General features: G+C 45.3%; 2 protein-coding genes across 5 annotated transcripts in view; one reads left to right on the top strand and one right to left on the bottom strand.

Annotated features, from left to right (window-relative positions):
• atg16l1 (ATG16 autophagy related 16-like 1) overlaps positions 1–11244 on the top strand; it is an 89816-nt gene extending 78572 nt beyond the window's left edge. For all 4 annotated transcript variants that reach the window (XM_084313229.1, XM_084313228.1, XM_084313227.1 and 1 more), the window contains one exon: positions 5679–11244. In XM_084313229.1, the coding sequence (XP_084169355.1) occupies positions 5679–5772 (94 nt within the window). In that variant the 3' untranslated portion in view covers positions 5773–11244. The remainder of the gene's footprint in view (positions 1–5678) is intronic.
• Positions 11245–13649: 2405 nt separating this feature from the next.
• parlb (presenilin associated, rhomboid-like b) overlaps positions 13650–19582 on the bottom strand; it is a 52700-nt gene continuing 46767 nt past the window's right edge. The window contains exon 10 of the mRNA XM_084318328.1: positions 13650–16355. Within this exon, the coding sequence (XP_084174454.1) occupies positions 16235–16355 (121 nt within the window). The 3' untranslated portion in view covers positions 13650–16234. The remainder of the gene's footprint in view (positions 16356–19582) is intronic.

Here is a 19582-nt window from a genome sequence, read left to right as displayed (position 1 = left end):
TGTCTCCTCTTCCTCATCATCGTCTCCTCTCTTCCTCATCATCGTCTCCTCTCTTCCTCATCATCGTCTCCTCTCTTCCTCATCGTCTCCTCTCTTCCTCATCATCTCCTCTCTTCCTCATCATTGTCTCCTCTTCCTCATCATCGTCTCCTCTCTTCCTCATCATCGTCTCCTCTCTTCCTCATCATCGTCTCCTCTCCCTCATCATCGTCTCCTCTCTTCCTCATCATCGTCTCCTCTCTTCCTCATCATCGTCTCCTCTCTTCCTCATCATTGTCTCCTCTTCCTCATCATCGTCTCCTCTCTTCCTCATCATCGTCTCCTCTCTTCCTCATCATCGTCTCCTCTTCCTCATCATCGTCTCCTCTCTTCCTCATCATCGTCTCCTCTCTTCCTCATCATCGTCTCTTCATCATCATTGTCTCCTCTCTTCCTCATCATCGTCTCCTCTTCATCATCATCATCTCCTCTCTTCCTCATCATCGTCTCCTCTCTTCCTCATCATCGTCTCCTCTTCCTCATCATCATCTCCTCTCTTCCTCATCATCGTCTCCTCTTCATCATCATCGTCTCCTCTCTTCCTCATCATCGTCTCCTCTTCATCATCATTGTCTCCTCTCTTCCTCATCATTGTCTCCTCTCTTCCTCATCATCGTCTCTCTTCATCATCATCGTCTCCTCTTCATCATCATCGTCTCCTCTCTTCCTCATCATCGTCTCCTCTCTTCCTCATCATCGTCTCCTCTCTTCCTCATCATCGTCTCCTCTTCCTCATCATCGTCTCCTCTCTTCCTCATCGTCTCCTCATCATCGTCTCCTCTCTTCCTCATCATCGTCTCCTCTTCATCATCATTGTCTCCTCTCTTCCTCATCATCGTCTCCTCTTCATCATCATTGTCTCCACTCTTCCTCATCATCGTCTCCTCTCTTCCTCATCATCGTCTCCTCTCTTCCTCATCATCGTCTCCTCTCTTCCTCATCATCGTCTCCTCATCATCGTCTCCTCTCTTCCTCATCATCGTCTCCTCATCATCGTCTCCTCTCTTCCTCATCATCGTCTCCTCTTCATCATCATTGTCTCCACTCTTCCTCATCATCGTCTCCTCTTCATCATCATTGTCTCCACTCTTCCTCATCATCGTCTCCTCTCTTCCTCATCGTCTCCTCTCTTCCTCATCATCGTCTCCTCTCTTCCTCATCATCGTCTCCTCTTCATCATCATTGTCTCCTCTCTTCCTCATCATCGTCTCCTCTTCATCATCATCGTCTCTCTTCCTCATCATCGTCTCCTCTTCATCATCATTGTCTCCACTCTTCCTCATCATCGTCTCCTCTCTTCCTCATCATCGTCTCCTCTTCATCATCATTGTCTCCTCTCTTCATCATCGTCTCCTCTCTTCCTCATCATCGTCTCCTCTTCATCATCATTGTCTCCTCTTCATCATCGTCTCCTCTCTTCCTCATCATCGTCTCCTCTTCATCATCATTGTCTCCTCTCTTCATCATCGTCTCCTCTCTTCTTCATCATCGTCTCCTCTTCATCATCATCGTCTCATCATCATTGTCTCCTCTCTTCCTCATCATCGTCTCTCTTCCTCATCATCGTCTCTCTTCCTCATCATCATCTCCTCTCTTCCTCATCATCATCTCCTCTCTTCCTCATCATCATCTCCTCTCTTCCTCATCATCTCCTCTCTTCCTCATCATCGTCTCCTCTTCCTCATCATCGTCTCCTCTCTTCCTCATCATCGTCTCCTCTCTTCATCATCATCGTCTCCTCTCTTCCTCATCATTGTCTCCTCTCTTCCTCATCATTGTCTCCTCTCTTCCTCATCATCATCTCCTCTCCCTCATCATCGTCTCCTCTCTTCCTCATCATCGTCTCCTCTTCATCATCATCGTCTCCTCTCTTCCTCATCATTGTCTCCTCTTCCTCGTCTCCTCTCTTCCTCATCATCTCCTCTCTTCCTCATCATCGTCTCCTCTCTTCCTCATCATCGTCTCCTCTCTTCCTCATCATCTCCTCTCTTCCTCATCATCGTCTCCTCTCTTCCTCATCATCTCCTCTCTTCCTCATCATCGTCTCCTCTCTTCATCATCATCGTCTCCTCTCTTCATCATCTCCTCTCTTCCTCATCATTGTCTCCTCTTCCTCATCATCGTCTCCTCTCTTCCTCATCATCTCCTCTCTTCCTCATCATTGTCTCCTCTTCCTCATCGTCTCCTCTCTTCCTCATCATCGTCTCCTCTCTTCCTCATCGTCTCCTCTCTTCCTCATCATCGTCTCCTCTCTTCCTCATCATCTCCTCTTCATCATCATTGTCTCCTCTCTTCCTCATCATCGTCTCCTCTCTTCATCATCATCGTCTCCTCTCTTCCTCATCATTGTCTCCTCTCTTCCTCATCATCGTCTCCTCTCTTCCTCATCATCTCCTCTCTTCCTCATCATCATCTCCTCTCTTCATCATCATCGTCTCCTCTCTTCCTCATCATCTCCTCTCTTCCTCATCATCGTCTCCTCTCTTCCTCATCATCGTCTCTCTTCCTCATCATCGTCTCCTCTCTTCATCATCATCGTCTCCTCTCTTCCTCATCATTGTCTCCTCTTCCTCATCATCGTCTCCTCTCTTCCTCATCGTCTCCTCTCTTCCTCATCATCTCCTCTCTTCCTCATCATTGTCTCATCTTCCTCATCATCGTCTCCTCTCTTCCTCATCATTGTCTCCTCTTCCTCATCATCGTCTCCTCTCTTCCTCATCATCGTCTCCTCTCTTCCTCATCATCGTCTCCTCTTCCTCATCATCGTCTCCTCTCTTCCTCATCATCGTCTCCTCTCTTCCTCATCATCGTCTCCTCTCTTCCTCATCATTGTCTCCTCTTCCTCATCATCGTCTCCTCTCTTCCTCATCATCGTCTCCTCTCTTCCTCATCATCGTCTCCTCTTCCTCATCATCGTCTCCTCTCTTCCTCATCATCGTCTCCTCTCTTCCTCATCATCGTCTCCTCTCTTCCTCATCATCGTCTCTTCATCATCATTGTCTCCTCTCTTCCTCATCATCGTCTCCTCTTCCTCATCATCATCTCCTCTCTTCCTCATCATCGTCTCCTCTCTTCCTCATCATCGTCTCCTCTTCCTCATCATCATCTCCTCTCTTCCTCATCATCGTCTCCTCTCTTCCTCATCATCGTCTCCTCTCTTCCTCATCATCGTCTCCTCTCTTCCTCATCATCGTCTCTTCATCATCATTGTCTCCTCTCTTCCTCATCATCGTCTCCTCTTCCTCATCACCATCTCCTCTCTTCCTCATCATCGTCTCCTCTTTTCCTCATCATCGTCTCCTCTTCATCATCATTGTCTCCTCTCTTCCTCATCATCGTCTCCTCTTCCTCGTCTCTCTTCCTCATCATCGTCTCCTCTTCATCATCATCGTCTCCTCTCTTCCTCATCATCGTCTCCTCTCTTCCTCATCATCGTCTCCTCTCTTCCTCATCATCGTCTCCTCTTCCTCATCATCGTCTCCTCTCTTCCTCATCATCGTCTCCTCATCATCGTCTCCTCTCTTCCTCATCATCGTCTCCTCTTCATCATCATTGTCTCCTCTCTTCCTCATCATCGTCTCCTCTTCATCATCATTGTCTCCACTCTTCCTCATCATCGTCTCCTCTCTTCCTCATCATCGTCTCCTCTCTTCCTCATCATCGTCTCCTCTTCCTCATCATCGTCTCCTCTCTTCCTCATCATCGTCTCCTCATCATCGTCTCCTCTCTTCCTCATCATCGTCTCCTCATCATCGTCTCCTCTCTTCCTCATCATCGTCTCCTCTTCATCATCATTGTCTCCTCTCTTCCTCATCATCGTCTCCTCTTCATCATCATTGTCTCCACTCTTCCTCATCATCGTCTCCTCTCTTCCTCATCGTCTCCTCTCTTCCTCATCATCGTCTCCTCTTCATCATCATTGTCTCCTCTCTTCCTCATCGTCGTCTCCTCTTCATCATCATCGTCTCTCTTCCTCATCATCGTCTCCTCTTCATCATCGTCTCCACTCTTCCTCATCATCGTCTCCTCTCTTCCTCATCATCGTCTCCTCTTCATCATCATTGTCTCCTCTCTTCATCATCGTCTCCTCTCTTCCTCATCATCGTCTCCTCTTCATCATCATTGTCTCCTCTCTTCATCATCGTCTCCTCACTTCCTCATCATCGTCTCCTCTTCATCATCATTGTCTCCTCTCTTCATCGTCTCCTCTCTTCTTCATCATCGTCTCCTCTTCATCATCATCGTCTCATCATCATTGTCTCCTCTCTTCCTCATCATTGTCTCCTCTCTTCCTCATCATCGTATCCTCTTCATCATCGTCTCCACTCTTCCTCATCATCGTCTCCTCTCTTCCTCATCATTGTCTCCTCTCTTCCTCATCATCGTCTCCTCTCTTCCTCATCATCGTCTCCTCTTCCTCATCATTGTCTCCTCTCTTCCTCATCATCGTCTCCTCTCTTCCTCATCATCGTCTCCTCTCTTCCTCATCATCGTCTCCTCTTCATCATCATCATCTCCTCTCTTCCTCATCATCGTCTCCTCTTCATCATCATTGTCTCCTCTCTTCCTCATCATCGTCTCCTCTTCCTCATCATCGTTTCATCATCATCGTCTCCTCTCTTCCTCATCATCATCTCCTCTCTTCCTCATCATCGTCTCCTCTTCATCATCATTGTCTCCGCTCTTCCTCATCATCGTCTCCTCTTCCTCATCATCGTCTCCTCTCTTCCTCATCATCGTCTCCTCTCTTCCTCATCATCATCTCCTCTCTTCCTCATCATCGTCTCCTCTTCATCATCATTGTCTCCTCTCTTCCTCATCATCGTCTCCTCTCTTCCTCATCATCGTCTCCTCTTCCTCATCATCGTCTCTCTTCCTCATCATCGTCTCCTCTTCATCATCATCGTCTCCTCTCTTCATCATCATCGTCTCCTCTCTTCCTCATCATCGTCTCCTCTCTTCCTCATCATCGTCTCCTCTTCATCATCATTGTCTCCTCTCTTCCTCATCATCGTCTCCTCTCTTCCTCATCATCGTCTCCTCTTCATCATCATCTCCTCTTCCTCATCATCGTCTCCTCTCTTCCTCATCATCGTATCCTCTCTTCCTCATCATCTCCTCTCTTCCTCATCATCGTCTCCTCTTCCTCATCATCGTCTCTCTTCCTCATCATCGTCTCCTCTTCATCATCATCGTCTCCTCTCTTCCTCATCATCGTCTCCTCTCTTCCTCATCATCGTCTCCTCTCTTCCTCATCATCGTCTCCTCTTCCTCATCATCGTCTCCTCTCTTCCTCATCATCGTCTCCTCTTCATCATCATCGTCTCCTCTCTTCCTCATCATCGTCTCCTCTTCATCATCATCGTCTCCTCTCTTCCTCATCATCGTCTCCTCTCTTCCTCATCATCGTCTCCTCTCTTCCTCATCATTGTCTCCTCTCTTCCTCATCATTGTCTCCTCTTCCTCATCATCGTCTCCTCTCCTCATCATCGTCTCCTCTCTTCCTCATCATTGTCTCCTCTCTTCCTCATCATTGTCTCCTCTCTTCCTCATCATTGTCTCCTCTCTTCCTCATCATTGTCTCCTCTCTTCCTCATCATTGTCTCCTCTGTTCCTCATCATTGTCTCCTCTCTTCCAGCTCTGCCATCAACTCTGTGTCCTGGTCTCCATCGGGAGCCTACGTCGTCAGTGTGGAGAAAGGCAGCAAGGCTGTGCTCTGGTCTGACATGTGATTGGCTGAGCGCCGTCAAGGACCAGAAGCTATTGGCCGACCGGCGGTCCGGACTGTGGAGTTGAGGCACAGACATTGGCCGGGGGAGGCTGTCAGTCACAGACTCCCCCAGGTGGACCTGCTGGTTGTGGAACTCTGTTGGATATTTTAATGTTTCAGGGGACTGAGCTCCCCCTGCAGGACGCGGTGGGTCATGTCATGGAAGGAAGGAAGGGAACACACCCTCTGCTGGTAGTATTTAAAATAAATAAATGAATAAAGAAATATCCCATCACTATTTTCCCATAGAGATTCTTTATGATTTATTGAAAATGTATGAAAGCTTGAACTGTCGGATCTCTCACAATAAATTTGATATTTTGCAGCAGATGAAGCTGTGAATAAGATGCTTCTCTATTATAAAATACCATTCTGCTTCTCTTATTCATAGCTTAAGTATTTAATTATCACAAACACTCATATGTGAAAGGTGAAACCTTCGCAGATTTATTTTTAATCAATAATCAAAAATCTCTATAGGGAAAATGAATAATTGGGATTTATTTTACGTGACCTACAGGTGGCGTAGTTGGGCACCTTTCCTCCCTAATGGGAATCAGCAGTAGATCCATGGCTTTCACTCGCATGTCACGGCACTAATCTGCAGCCATTTTGCAGTGTGGCTATTTTGTGTCCCTCGTAAGAAGCCTGTAATTCAACGGAGTGCAAAATGGCACGTGTGAAATCTGACGTACGTTTTATGATTTCTGGGCGTAGAGGCCTTTTAATGTTAAAGTCTGTATGCGTCTGCCTGGGTTCATTACTTTAAAAAGTCACATTGATACTGGGCAGTGGCCAGTCGTTTGTATCAGCGGAACAACAGTTTCAACCTTCACTCATTTATTTTCTAACGGTAATGACCATGTTGGCTGGTGTATTAAATATGTCCATGTCCTTTGATTTGATGTCTTTCACCCTACAGTTTCATACCACACAATGCTATTCAGCACAGTATCTGGTTTAGTTAGCCGCTAGCAAATATACTAGAGGCAAGAAATTGAACTCTTTAAAAATATTTGCTACTAGTAACATTGGACGGTAGACATTGATTTTAGTTGTAACATTAGCCAACATTAGATCCAAAGCTTAGTGGTATTCCCGTCTTTGATAACGTGAGCCAGCGTTGGTCATAATGGTTTATAGCCAACATGCACTCTAATGTTTGCCATTGTCTGTATATTGGCAGCTAATGTTGGCTTATAGTGCAGGTGTTGGATGCTTTGCATTGTGGGGTAGAACAGGAGGGCCGAAGGACATCAAACACAGGAGGAAGACATCTTTAATCCTACTGCCCATTGGGGCAGTTCATGTTTTGGTATTTCGTTATTCAGAGTACATTTTAAACTGGGTGGATAGAGGGAAGACGCAGGAGGAGAACATCTACATGAACTGTCTGAATTATGGTGGTAATATTTTCTAGTAAATCTGAAGGGTCTGCATGTAGAACCGGCCATGATGACCGGGCCCTTCTCATGTACTGGCTGGGGTCTGGCATGACCGCTCCTGTAGTTATTATGCCAGGTTTCTAGATGGATGTCTCGCCATCACTGTAGGGGTTACATTATGTCTGTTTCATTAGCTTGTTTTCATCTAAAGGGCCAAATGAAGCTACCTTTGTTTCAGAATAAGGCTACCTTGTTTTCAGAATAAAGCTACCTTGGTTTCAGAATAAGGCTACCTTGGTTTCAGAATAAGGCTACCGTGGTTTCTGAATAAAGCTACCTTGGTTTCAGAATAAGGCTACCGTGGTTTCTGAATAAACCTACCTTGGTTTCAGAATAAAGCTACCTTGGTTTCTGAATAAAGCTACCTTGGTTTCTGAATAAAGCTACCTTGGTTTCTGAATAAACCTACCTTGGTTTCAGACTAAGGCTACCTTGGTTTCAGAATAAAGCTACATTGGTTTCAGACTAAAGCTACCTTGGTTTCAGAATAAGGCTACCTTGGTTTCAGACTAAGGCTACCTTGGTTTCTGAATAAACCTACCTTGGTTTCAGAATAAAGTTATCTTGGTTTCAGAATAAGGCTACCTTGGTTTCAGACTAAGGCTACCTTGGTTTCAGAATAAAGCTACCTTGGTTTCAGACTAAGGCTACCTTGGTTTCTGAATAAAGCTACCTTGGTTTCTGAATAAAGCTACCTTGCTTTCAGAATAAACCTACCTTGGTTTCAGAATAAAGCTACCTTGGTTTCTGAATAAAGCCTCGACAAAGTATGACTTTTTGCATCTTGTTGCAAATAATGATTTGTCCGGTGAACTATATTTTCAGACACATGTTGCTGTAGTGTTCATTAGTGAGCTCCTGCTGTGGGAACGTGGCTCATGTTTAAGACTATGATCGGGACGTCCAGACAGACACGCCCGTACAAACTAGACCAGTGTTCTCCCTCCACTCCTAGACATGCTTACGCTTTGCTAAATGTCTTTTCTCTTCGCCGCGCAATCACACATATAGCTGCCGTCGTACAGAACATATCTAACACATTATTCAAAAAATGTAAAACAAATATATTCAGACTTTCCTCTTAACGGACGAACTGGTGTTTAAAATGAGCAGCGTCTTTACATGGCACTCTCCGCTGCTACAGATGAACACTGGCCTGCTTGGATCCCATCTACACGGTTAGAATCAGACGGACCACATCAACCTGGTGTCTAGAGACGGGTGTCTCCTATTGGTCAAACTGCGAAGCCAGAACTACCACAATTAACACAAACACATCTCATGAAACGTCACCTTACTGGAGACCTGGTGGCTTACAGACCAACGTTTGTCTCCACCATTGAAGGAGCATAGCTGCCATCCCCCATGAGAGGCAAGTGCTGTTCTTCTACAACACATGTAGGGCTTATTCACTGTCCTCATGTGTCTATACTGCCACCTAGAGGCTCCTGAACTTTCCTGTAATGAGGTTACTGATCACTCATTCTGCCAAAGTGTCAGCAATGCGGAACATTTCAGTGTTCCAACCATCACTGAATCTGAAATGAGGAAGTAGCAGTGGTGTCTTCTGGGTAGAAAACGGCAGGTTTTGCGAGTCAGTCTCTATTGTCTGGGTAGCGGTGGGAACACTTACGCTGGCGAGCGAGGACCGCCTAGATGGAGCACCAAGTCACAACAGGAGAGGGATTGGAACCAAGTCACAACAGGAGAGGGATTGGAACCAAGTCACAACAGGAGAGGGATTGGAACCAAGTCACAACAGGAGAGGGATTGGAACCATGGCTTTATTTGCTTCTGTTTATTTTCAATCCTTTCTGGTTCTTTTCCCTCGTTCTGCACTTGGCTTGGTGGCCCATCTTCACATTCTTTACCTGCGTAGTTATATTAGTGGCAGATATAGATGGACTCTTACTGTCTTATACTGTACTGTCTACACCAGTGGTTCTCAACCTGGGCCCCAGGGGTCCCCAGAACGTTAACCCTTTCACTGCCACACGACAGCAGGTTAACCCTTTACTATCACACAACCGACTGTTGTGCGGCGGTGAAAGGGTTAAGGCTCTCGCATAGTCGGCCAGAACGTACGCGGACCGGACTCCCCCTTACAAGAACATTTTCACGCCGTTTACACTTCTGTCATGGCGTCGTCATCCAATGTCAAAATAAAGAGTAGGTTATCTCCGTTTCCAAGATTACACACTTCATTTAGAAAAGCCATTCAAACTTCTCAAGTTTCTTCAGATGATGTGGGGGAAAAAAGACATGGTCCAAATGTATATGAATTGGAATGGATGATGATTAGCGATAGTAAAACAAAATTTAGCGCCATCTACCTGCCAATGTTTTACCGGACCAATCCTACCCATTTAACCATGATCCTGCCCTACTCTCTCTTGGCACGGAGTGAGTGTTCAGAGTAAAATGCAGATCGCTGTCAACCAAAACGCTGAGCAGCCTTTTGTGTGACACCAAGTGAGTGCGGCGCGGACGTCCGTGCGGTTAGAAAATTGGAGCTTGGCACTTGGAGTCCGCTTTGAGTACGCGCGGAGTCCGGTCCGCGTACGTTCCGCCCGACTATGTGAGGGCCTTTAGACGTTGAGCCCCATGAGAGAATATAGGCTTCTGTACATCTTGTTTGTTACATCAACACTCTTCTCAGAGGAGGCTCGCTGGAGGCCCACTGTCTCGTCTTTATCCATGTGGGCTTAGAGAACCACCGATACACTGCAGAATTCCATCGGACAATTGCACTTGTTAGCTCTTACTTAACACTTAGCCTAAATGTAAGGCTGGCGTTAAATGCATGTAGCATATACAGTGCCCTTCACTACCCAAGAAAGGACAAGAAACGCACTTAATCTGGACCTCATCAAATCTGACCCCTCAGAGTGACTCATCAAATCTGAGCCCCCGGAGTGACTCATCAAATTGTGATGTATTTTTACATCCGTCTCTTCTAATTAACGTTAGACATGAAATAAACCGGGTGTCCTAATGGGTTAATGTTCCACACCAGACGTTTGTCGGCGTGTGGTGAACCGTCCTGAAAAACTATGCTAATTAGCGCCATTAGCGTTCCTCATTCAAACCAATGGATACTGCTAGCCGTTAGCTCACGTCAAGCCACATCCATCGGTTTTCACGGAGAACACAAACGGCTCTTGATGGACTTCCTTTGGAAACATTTAAATTGTATTTGTGAACCGCAAAAAGAATGAGGCAACTCTGAATGGTTTAATGTGTAACATCTTCATCATGACATGAGATATGGACCCCAGAATACAACAGGCATGCTAACGCTAAATAGTCTTTTTAAGGTAGATGACCTATACATTTAGATACTTCCCCCCCCATAATGTGACAAGAGTTTGGCTAAGAAATCATCAAGTGAATTAGTTTTAAGATGCAGGATGCAGTAATGTGATACCAAGCAGGTGATACCAAGCAGGCGATACCACGCAGGTGATACCAAGCAGGCGATACCACGCAGGTGATACCAAGCAGGTGATACCAAGCAGGTGATACCAAGCACTCTGTTCTCATCACCAGGCGCGGCTAAAGTTACTTGTTGGCGCAAGGAAGTATCTAGATTCTAGACTGACGGGAGGAAACCAAGGCCTGTATACAATAATCTTCTACAAGGATTACTGATCTAGGATCAGTCGCAATGCTATAGAACTTAACTGGTTAAACTGATTAGACACAGAGATGCAATCAATTTACACTGGATTCAGGAGGTTGATTTTCTTCTTTTAGATATTTTTTCCCCCCACAAGATTCAAAACATCCAACCCATTGAAACAAATTAAGGTGAAATGCTGCCCCCCGGTGGAAAGACTAGGTAACCAAGGCCCTCTGCTCAGTGGAGGAAGTTTTACTGGTTGATTGGTTGTCTGGTTGGTTGTCCCCTGGGATCAGCAAGAAGATTGTAAAGTTTAAGTAAAATGTATAAATGTATATGAATCTTCTCTGTATATGTGTTCTATGTATGCACACTAAAATGAGTGTGGAAACGTTTGTGTGTGTTGTGTCTTTATTCGATGTATTGTTATGTGCCTTGAATGAGTGAATGCATGATCATTGCATTTATATAGACATTCAAATGTAGGGTGAAAATTGCCTCCACCACTGTGTAGCACCAACATTGGGCTACAGGCTCACACTACACGATGACTACTATACACTGGCACCAGACACATCACACTACACAATGACTGCCATACACTGGCACCAGACACATCACACTACACAATGACTACTATACACTGGCACCAGACACATCACACTACACAATGACTGCCATACACTGGCACCAGACACATCACACTACACAATGACTGCCATACACTGGCACTAGGGGTGTAACGGTACGGTACGTATCTCTGTTTTGAAGTCAAGTTTCGGTACGGTTTTCGGTACAGTGGGTGTTCCACTCAGGGGTGATGTAGTGTGCAGTAACTAATTGTACTTGTAGGGCTGTCAACCAATATTCTATATTGAAATTAATAATAGACTTGAAAAAAGAATATATATATTAGATTATGAAAAAAACAATATAAGATAGGTGGGCGGTCCTTAGTGGTTAACATACCGTTGTATTCGTTCGGTACACTACACAGCCGTTCGGTACAGTACGGTACACACTGAAACGGTTCGGTACGGATACCTTTACACCCCTACTAGGCACACATCACACTACACAATGACTACCATACACTGGCACCAGGCACACATCACATTACACAATGACTACCATACACTGGCACCAGGCACACTACACAATGACTACCATACACTGGCACCAGACACACATCACACTACACGATGACTACTATACACTGGCACCAGACACACATCACACTACACTGACTACCATACACTAGCACCAGACACACATCACACTACACGATGACTACCATACACTGGCACCAGACACACATCACACTACACTGACTACCATACACTGGCACCAGACACATCACACTACACAATGACTACCATACACTGGCACCAGACACATCACACTACACAATGACTACCATACACTGGCACCAGACACACATCACACTACACTGACTACCATACACTGGCATCAGACACACATCACACTACACGATGACTACCATACACTGGCACCAGACACACATCACACTACACTGACTACCATACACTGGCACCAGACACACATCACACTACACGATGACTACCATACACTGGCACCAGACACATCACACTACACAATGACTACCATACACTGGCACCAGGCACACATCACACTACACAATGACTACCATACACTGGCACCAGGCACACATCACACTACACCAGGGCTATTCAACTAAATTGTTCAGGGGGCCACATTGTCAGAAACCCAAGGGGCCAGGGGCCGGACTGCCACGGCGCCTCCCCGTGCTATGAATATATGTACACTTGACACAACACGCAACCACATTTTCACAACTTTTATTTAAAGGGGAACTATTTTACTATTTATTTCACTATTTGGGCACTTTTACACAATTCCTGTGGGTTTATGGAACACCTCTGTAATTTTCTTTTTTTTTAATTCATTGTTTTGTATTTCTAATCAAGTACTCAAAAACAGCATTTTTCTACCTCAAGATCTTAAGCGTTTTGAGCCTGGGCTCCAACCACAGTGGGAACTGTGTGGAAACTCAGCTGATTATCATGCAGCGGTGTCTCTCTGACATCACAAATCAGCACATTTTCAGATGACTCAGTACACTTGGAAAACATCATCCAGAGCTTTTCCCCCCAAAAGAATGATTGATTAATGAATGTATGTTGTATGACATCACAAACCACAACCCAAACGAATTAAGTAATTTTCTAATTATAATTATTCAGGATGTCACTTAGTGAGAAAAGTGATGTGCTCATGATCATCCTAGACAACGCAACCACAATATCATAACTTCATCAAGGTACAGTATGATCCCACTGAGAGATGCTTAAAGGAACACGTCCACTGATCCCAGGGTAAGACTTTGAGAAGCTGAAATTAACCACTAGCCTATAGCTTAAAACTCCGGGAGAGGTGTTTTAGGCCAACAGCTAGGCTAGCTGGTCCATATCTGCTTCCATTAATTTGTGCTAAGCTAGGCCAGCTTGCAGCCGGAAAACGTTCTACTGAAGACACAGAGAGGAAACTGGTATCCATCTTCTCGTCTGACTTCTGGAGAAGACGGTATATGCATTTCCCATGTTGCCCATCCTTATCCCTTGGGTCATCAACATCTAAAGTAAACTATACAGTATAGTATACAATTGAACAAGGTTTTCTATGGGAAATCTAACTGTAGTCTGTAGCGTTACAGTACTAAGAGAATAGCAATTACAACAAAGATGTGAGGTCTGCAAAGTAGCCAGATAATCATGTTTAAATAAACATTTTATTTGGTTCAATAACAAATACAAAATTTTTCCTACAACTCCTGTACATATTTTTACTCCGGCAGGATGATGCATGTGATCTAAACTAAATGGTGGAACAATAACTTATGACTTCACAAAGAAAATAGTCATGTTTTGGGACAGTGAGCTAAGGTTCCGTCTGTTGACTCGTCTACAATGGAATATGGATTTCACATCAAAAGATGAGCATAAGGCAACAGAAAAGACAATCCCTTTCTGGTTATTGGTCTGTGTTAAAACAATGACAGCGGAATAATATATATATTTTGTATATATGTGTATATTTATACAAACTTTAGCTCACTGTCCCAATACTTACTTTAAAAAGGCCAACTTTAGCCAAGTGTCCCAAAATATTTCGTGATTGTATATAAAAAAGAAAAGGAGAAACATTGTTGTGTTGTGTAAAATGAAGATCTCAGTAAGAGATGAAGATGATATATAATCAACTGATCATTCTCGAGTAAGAGACCATAAGTGGGATATGAGCTACTATTAGGGACGTCCCGATCCGATCAAGTGATTTTCAGAAGATCGGGATCGGCAACAAACAAAAAAATTTGATTTTTACTTTTTTTTTTAATTCAACAAACATGACCATGTTCATGTCTTAAACTCATACTGAGGCCTTAGTTCATCATTCATTTATTTATTGTCACACAGAGCAGAAGAATTTTGCCAAAACAAATGCATTTCCTTTGATTTAATTATACATCAAATGATTTATGTCAAGGATGAAGGACATCCACTAGTTGCAGAACTTGCAGTCACCTGATTTTTACAGACGATGGCGCCATTGCTCTCATGAAGCAGCAGGTTGGAGGCGGAGTTTTTAGATTACTCCGGTTGCAATGCCTCGCTTGAATGAAGTTAACTTTTCACCTGGATAACGTCAACATCCAGGGTGAATGTAATGTGAGAAATTGGGATGAAAAAATAAAGAATTATTATTATTATTTTTTTTGAATACATTTCTTTTTTTTGATCGGATCGGGAAAGATCGGTATCGGTAGATACTTAAAATCACATGATCGGGATCGGATCGGGAGCAACATTTTTTGATCGGGACATCCCTAGCTACTATCCAGAATACTGTATTATGTAAACACCCTAATTTATAGCTTTGGGTCAGAATGGGAAACAGCAGCGTGGCTGGCCAGAGGGTTTACATTTCCCCAGAGCTTCTTTAACCCTTTCACACGACAAAGGGTAAACCCTTTCACTACCACACTACAGAAGGTTAACCCTTTCACTACCACACTACAGGCGGTTAACAGTCTGTAGTGTGGTAGTGAAAGGTTAACCTTCTGTAGTGTGATAATGAAAGGGTTACAAAGGGATATTTCACTTCAGTACAACTTGTCAAGGTTCATCGGTCTTACCGCTTATCTAAAGTCATCTACTAGTACATTAGCGCCCACTGCCGTCCACAGGGCACCTCATTCACTTCCATCCATTAAATAGCATACTTTTGCAGTATAAACAAACTACTACGGTGAAGATTTCAATAAAACAGACAATTCTGAGTCAACGGTATGTGTTTTTTTTTTTTTTTGTTTGTTTACACATTTATTAGCTTTGAAAAACAAAAGCAGATCCGGTCAGTTTGTTGTAGGTTTGAGTGTGCTGTGTATCTTTGACCTGCATGGAATGTTGGGGAGTGGTTACCATGGTTACCTGCTGCCTTGCCGGAGAAAATATTCTAAAACATTCTGTGAAAAGTTGACAGTGGGTCAAACTACACCTCAAGTGCGAAATAGTTCCTTTAACGAAATAGTTCCCTTAATGTGAAAATAACACCCATAAAAACAAGTACCTTGGACACAAACAAATATAGTACACAGAATAATATTGCTGTATAGTTAGTTTATGTTTCAGAAGTATATTAGACTATATCCCCAAAATGAATGGATGTGAACGAGGAGTGTGACATCTGGGAGGAATGGTGGTGTCGACAGCAGACGACAGGGACAGCAGTGGTCACTTGCTTACTTGTGGATGACTTTAGATAGAATGAGTGAGGTAAGACTGCAGAATTTTGACAAGTTCTACTAAAGTGAAATATCCATTTAACATACACCGTTGTCCCGCATCTCATGAGATAAGTACTGGAGTGAAAGAATCTATTTAATTCAAGTTCAATGCTTCTCCTTGCGTCACCAGCCAGTTAGCCACTCTGCCCCTAGTGGTGGCTCACCGGCAAGTTGCTTTGTGTAGGATCAGTTAGCTTCACACACCGACACCGCGTCGGCATCTGCACACACCGACACAAACCAATCACTCAGAAGGTGCGCGTCTGTGTTTCGATGTGCGAGCGAGAGCAGCGCATGCTTTAAGGGAGAGGAGGCCGTGATGAAGTCCTCCAGGTGGTGTTCTCTCCTCATGTTCTCCACGCCGCCGGTCCGGCAGAACGGACCAACTTGGAGAGAGCGCTCCTGCCGCGCGCTCCAAGTGTCGTTTCAGTCATTTCACAGCAGCAAGAAAAACATTTGACTGCTTGATCCTCGTGTTCTGTACATTTATACACGTTTCCGGGTGGTTCTTCTACATGGACCCTCCTCCGTTAGCCCCGCCGCCGGGTCCTCCGGTTCTCAGGTCGTGCCACACCTTAACGAAAGACTCCCGATTCTTCCAGACCAGCTCGTGTCCGAACAGAACGTACCAGCTGTAGAGGAGAGGTCAGAAAACACACGTCAACATGGCTAGTCTGGTTCCTACAACATGTGGACTGGAGTTGTCTAGTAGTGTGGGGACATCTGGACTGGAGTTGTCTAGTAGTGTGGGGACATGTGGACTGGAGTTGTCTAGTAGTGTGGGGACATGGGGACTGGAGTTGTCTAGTAGTGTGGGACATGGGGACTGGAGTCGTCTAGTAGTGTGAGACATGTGGACTGGAGTTGTCTAGTAGTGTGGGGACATGTGGACTGGAGTTGGACATGTGGACTGGAGTTGTCTAGTAGTGTGGGGACATCTGGACTGGAGTTGTCTAGTAGTGTGGGGACATGTGGACTGGAGTTGTCTAGTAGTGTGGGGACATGGGGACTGGAGTTGTCTAGTAGTGTGGGACATGGGGACTGGAGTTGTCTAGTAGTGTGGGGACATGTGGACTGGAGTTGTCTAGTAGTGTGGGGACATGGGGACTGGAGTTGTCTAGTAGTGTGGGACATGGGGACTGGAGTCGTCTAGTAGTGTGAGACATGTGGACTGGAGTTGTCTAGTAGTGTGGGGACATGTGGACTGGAGTTGGACATGTGGACTGGAGTTGTCTAGTAGTGTGGGGACATCTGGACTGGAGTTGTCTAGTAGTGTGGGGACATGTGGACTGGAGTTGTCTAGTAGTGTGGGGACATGGGGACTGGAGTTGTCTAGTAGTGTGGGACATGGGGACTGGAGTTGTCTAGTAGTGTGGGACATGGGGACTGGAGTTGTCTAGTAGTGTGGGGACATGTGGACTGGAGTTGTCTAGTAGTGTGGGACATATGGACTGGAGTTGTCTAGTAGTGTGGGGACATGTGGACTGGAGTTGTCTAGTAGTGTGGGACATGTGGACTGGAGTTGTCTAGTAGTGTGGGGACATGTGGACTGGAGTTGTCTAGTAGTAGTGTGGGACATGTGGACTGGAGTTGTCTAGTAGTAGTGTGGGACATCTGGACTGGAGTTGTCTAGTGTGGCACCATATCCACAAGGCCATAATAGGATCTGTTTATGCAGCAGATGACGGACCTTGTTCATTAAATGAGCCCAACATGACGAGTTCCATGGAAGAAGCCAGAAGCCACAGTGAGAATGATCTTCCTTCATTCAGACCCTCCAACTAACAGACCATGAACAGGTGAACTAGAGCTCCTCCCCTAAGAACTACAGGTGAACTAGAGCTCCTCCCATAAGAACTACAGGTGAACTAGAGCTCCTCCCCTAAGAACAGGTGAACTAGCTCCTCCCCTAAGAACTACAGGTGAACTAGAGCTTATCCCCTAAGAACTACAGGTGAACTAGCTCCTCCCCTAAGAACTACAGGTGAACTAGAGCTCCTCCCCTAAGAACTACAGGTGAACTAGAGCTCCTCCCCTAAGAACTACAGGTGAACTAGAGCTCATCCCCTAAGAACTACAGGTGAACTAGCTCCTCCCCTAAGAACTACAGGTGAACTAGTGCTCCTCCCCTAAGAACTACAGCTGAACTAGTGCTCCTCCCCTAAGAACTACAGGTGAACTAGAGCTCCTCCCCTAAGAACTACAGGTGAACTAGAGCTCCTCCCCTAAGAACTACAGGTGAACTAGAGCTCATCCCCTAAGAACTACAGGTGAACTAGCTCCTCCCCTAAGAACTACAGGTGAACTAGAGCTCCTCCGCTAAGAACTACAGGTGAACTAGAGCTCATCCCCTAAGAACTACAGGTGAACTAGCTCCTCCCCTAAGGACTACAGGTGAACTAGAGCTCCTCCCCTAAGAACTACAGGTGAACTAGAGCTCCTCCCCTAAGAACTACAGGTGAACTAGCTCATCCCCTAAGAACTACAGGTGAACTAGAGCTCCTCCCCTAAGAACTACAGGTGAACTAGAGCTCCTCCCCTAAGAACTACAGGTGAACTAGAGCTCCTCCCCTAAGAACTACAGGTGAACTAGCTCCTCCCCTAAGAACTACAGGTGAACTAGCTCCTCCCCTAAGAACTACAGGTGAACAAGCTCCTCCCCTAATAACTACAGGTGAACTAGAGCTCCTCCACTAAGAACTACAGGTGAACTAGCTCTTCCCCTAAGAACTACAGGTGAACTAGCTCCTCCCCTAAGAACTACAGGTGAACTAGCTCCTCCCCTAAGAACTACAGGTGAAAAAGAGCTCCTCCCCTAAGAACTACAGGTGAACTAGAGCTCCTCCCCTAAGAACTACAGGTGAACTAGAGCTCCTCCTCTAAGAACTACAGGTGAACTAGAGCTCCTCCCCTAAGAACTACAGGTGAACTAGCTCCTCCCCTAAGAACTACAGGTGAACTAGCTCCTCCCCTAAGAACTACAGGTGAACTAGCTCCTCCCCTAAGAACTACAGGTGAACTAGAGCTCCTCCGCTAAGAACTACAGGTGAACTAGCTCTTCCCCTAAGAACTACAGGTGAACTAGCTCCTCCCCTAAGAACTACAGGTGAACTAGCTCCTCCCCTAAGAACTACAGGTGAACTAGCTCCTCCCCTAAGAACTACAGGTGAACTAGAGGTCCTCCCCTAAGAACTACAGGTGAACTAGAGCTCCTCCCCTAAGAACTACAGGTGAACTAATGCTCCTCCCCTATGAACTACAGGTGAACTAGAGCTCCTCCCCTAAGAACTACAGGTGAACTAGCTCCTCCCATAAGAACTACAGGTGAACTAGTGCGCATCCCCTAAGAACTACAGGTGAACAAGAGCTCCTCCCCTAAGAACTACAGGTGAATTAGCTCCTCCCCTAAGAACTACAGGTGAACTAGCTCATCCCCTAAGAACTACAGGTGAACTAGAGCTCCTCCCCTAAGAACTACAGGTGAACTAGCTCCTCCCCTAAGAACTACAGGTGAACTAGCTCCTCCCCTAAGAACTACAGGTGAACTAGCTCATCCCCTAAGAACTACAGGGGAACTAGAGCTCCTCCCCTATTAACTACAGGTGAACTAACTCATCCCCTAATAACTACAGGTGAACTAGAGCTCCTCCCCTAAGAACTACAGGTGAACTAGCTCCTCCCCTAAGAACTACAGGTGAACTAGTGCTCCTCCCCTAAGAACTACAGGTGAACTAGCTCATCCCCTAAGAACTACAGGTGAACTAGAGCTCCTCCCCTATTAACTACAGGTGAACTAACTCATCTCCTAATAACTACAGGTGAACTAGAGCTCCTCCCCTAAGAACTACAGGTGAACTAG

This window comes from Notolepis coatsorum (assembly GCF_963971535.1).
Source record: "Notolepis coatsorum genome assembly, chromosome: 1".
NCBI classification, from domain to species: Eukaryota; Metazoa; Chordata; class Actinopteri; order Aulopiformes; family Paralepididae; genus Notolepis; species Notolepis coatsorum.
Note: the sequence above shows the minus strand (reverse complement) of the source record. Positions and strands in the feature narration are given on the sequence as shown.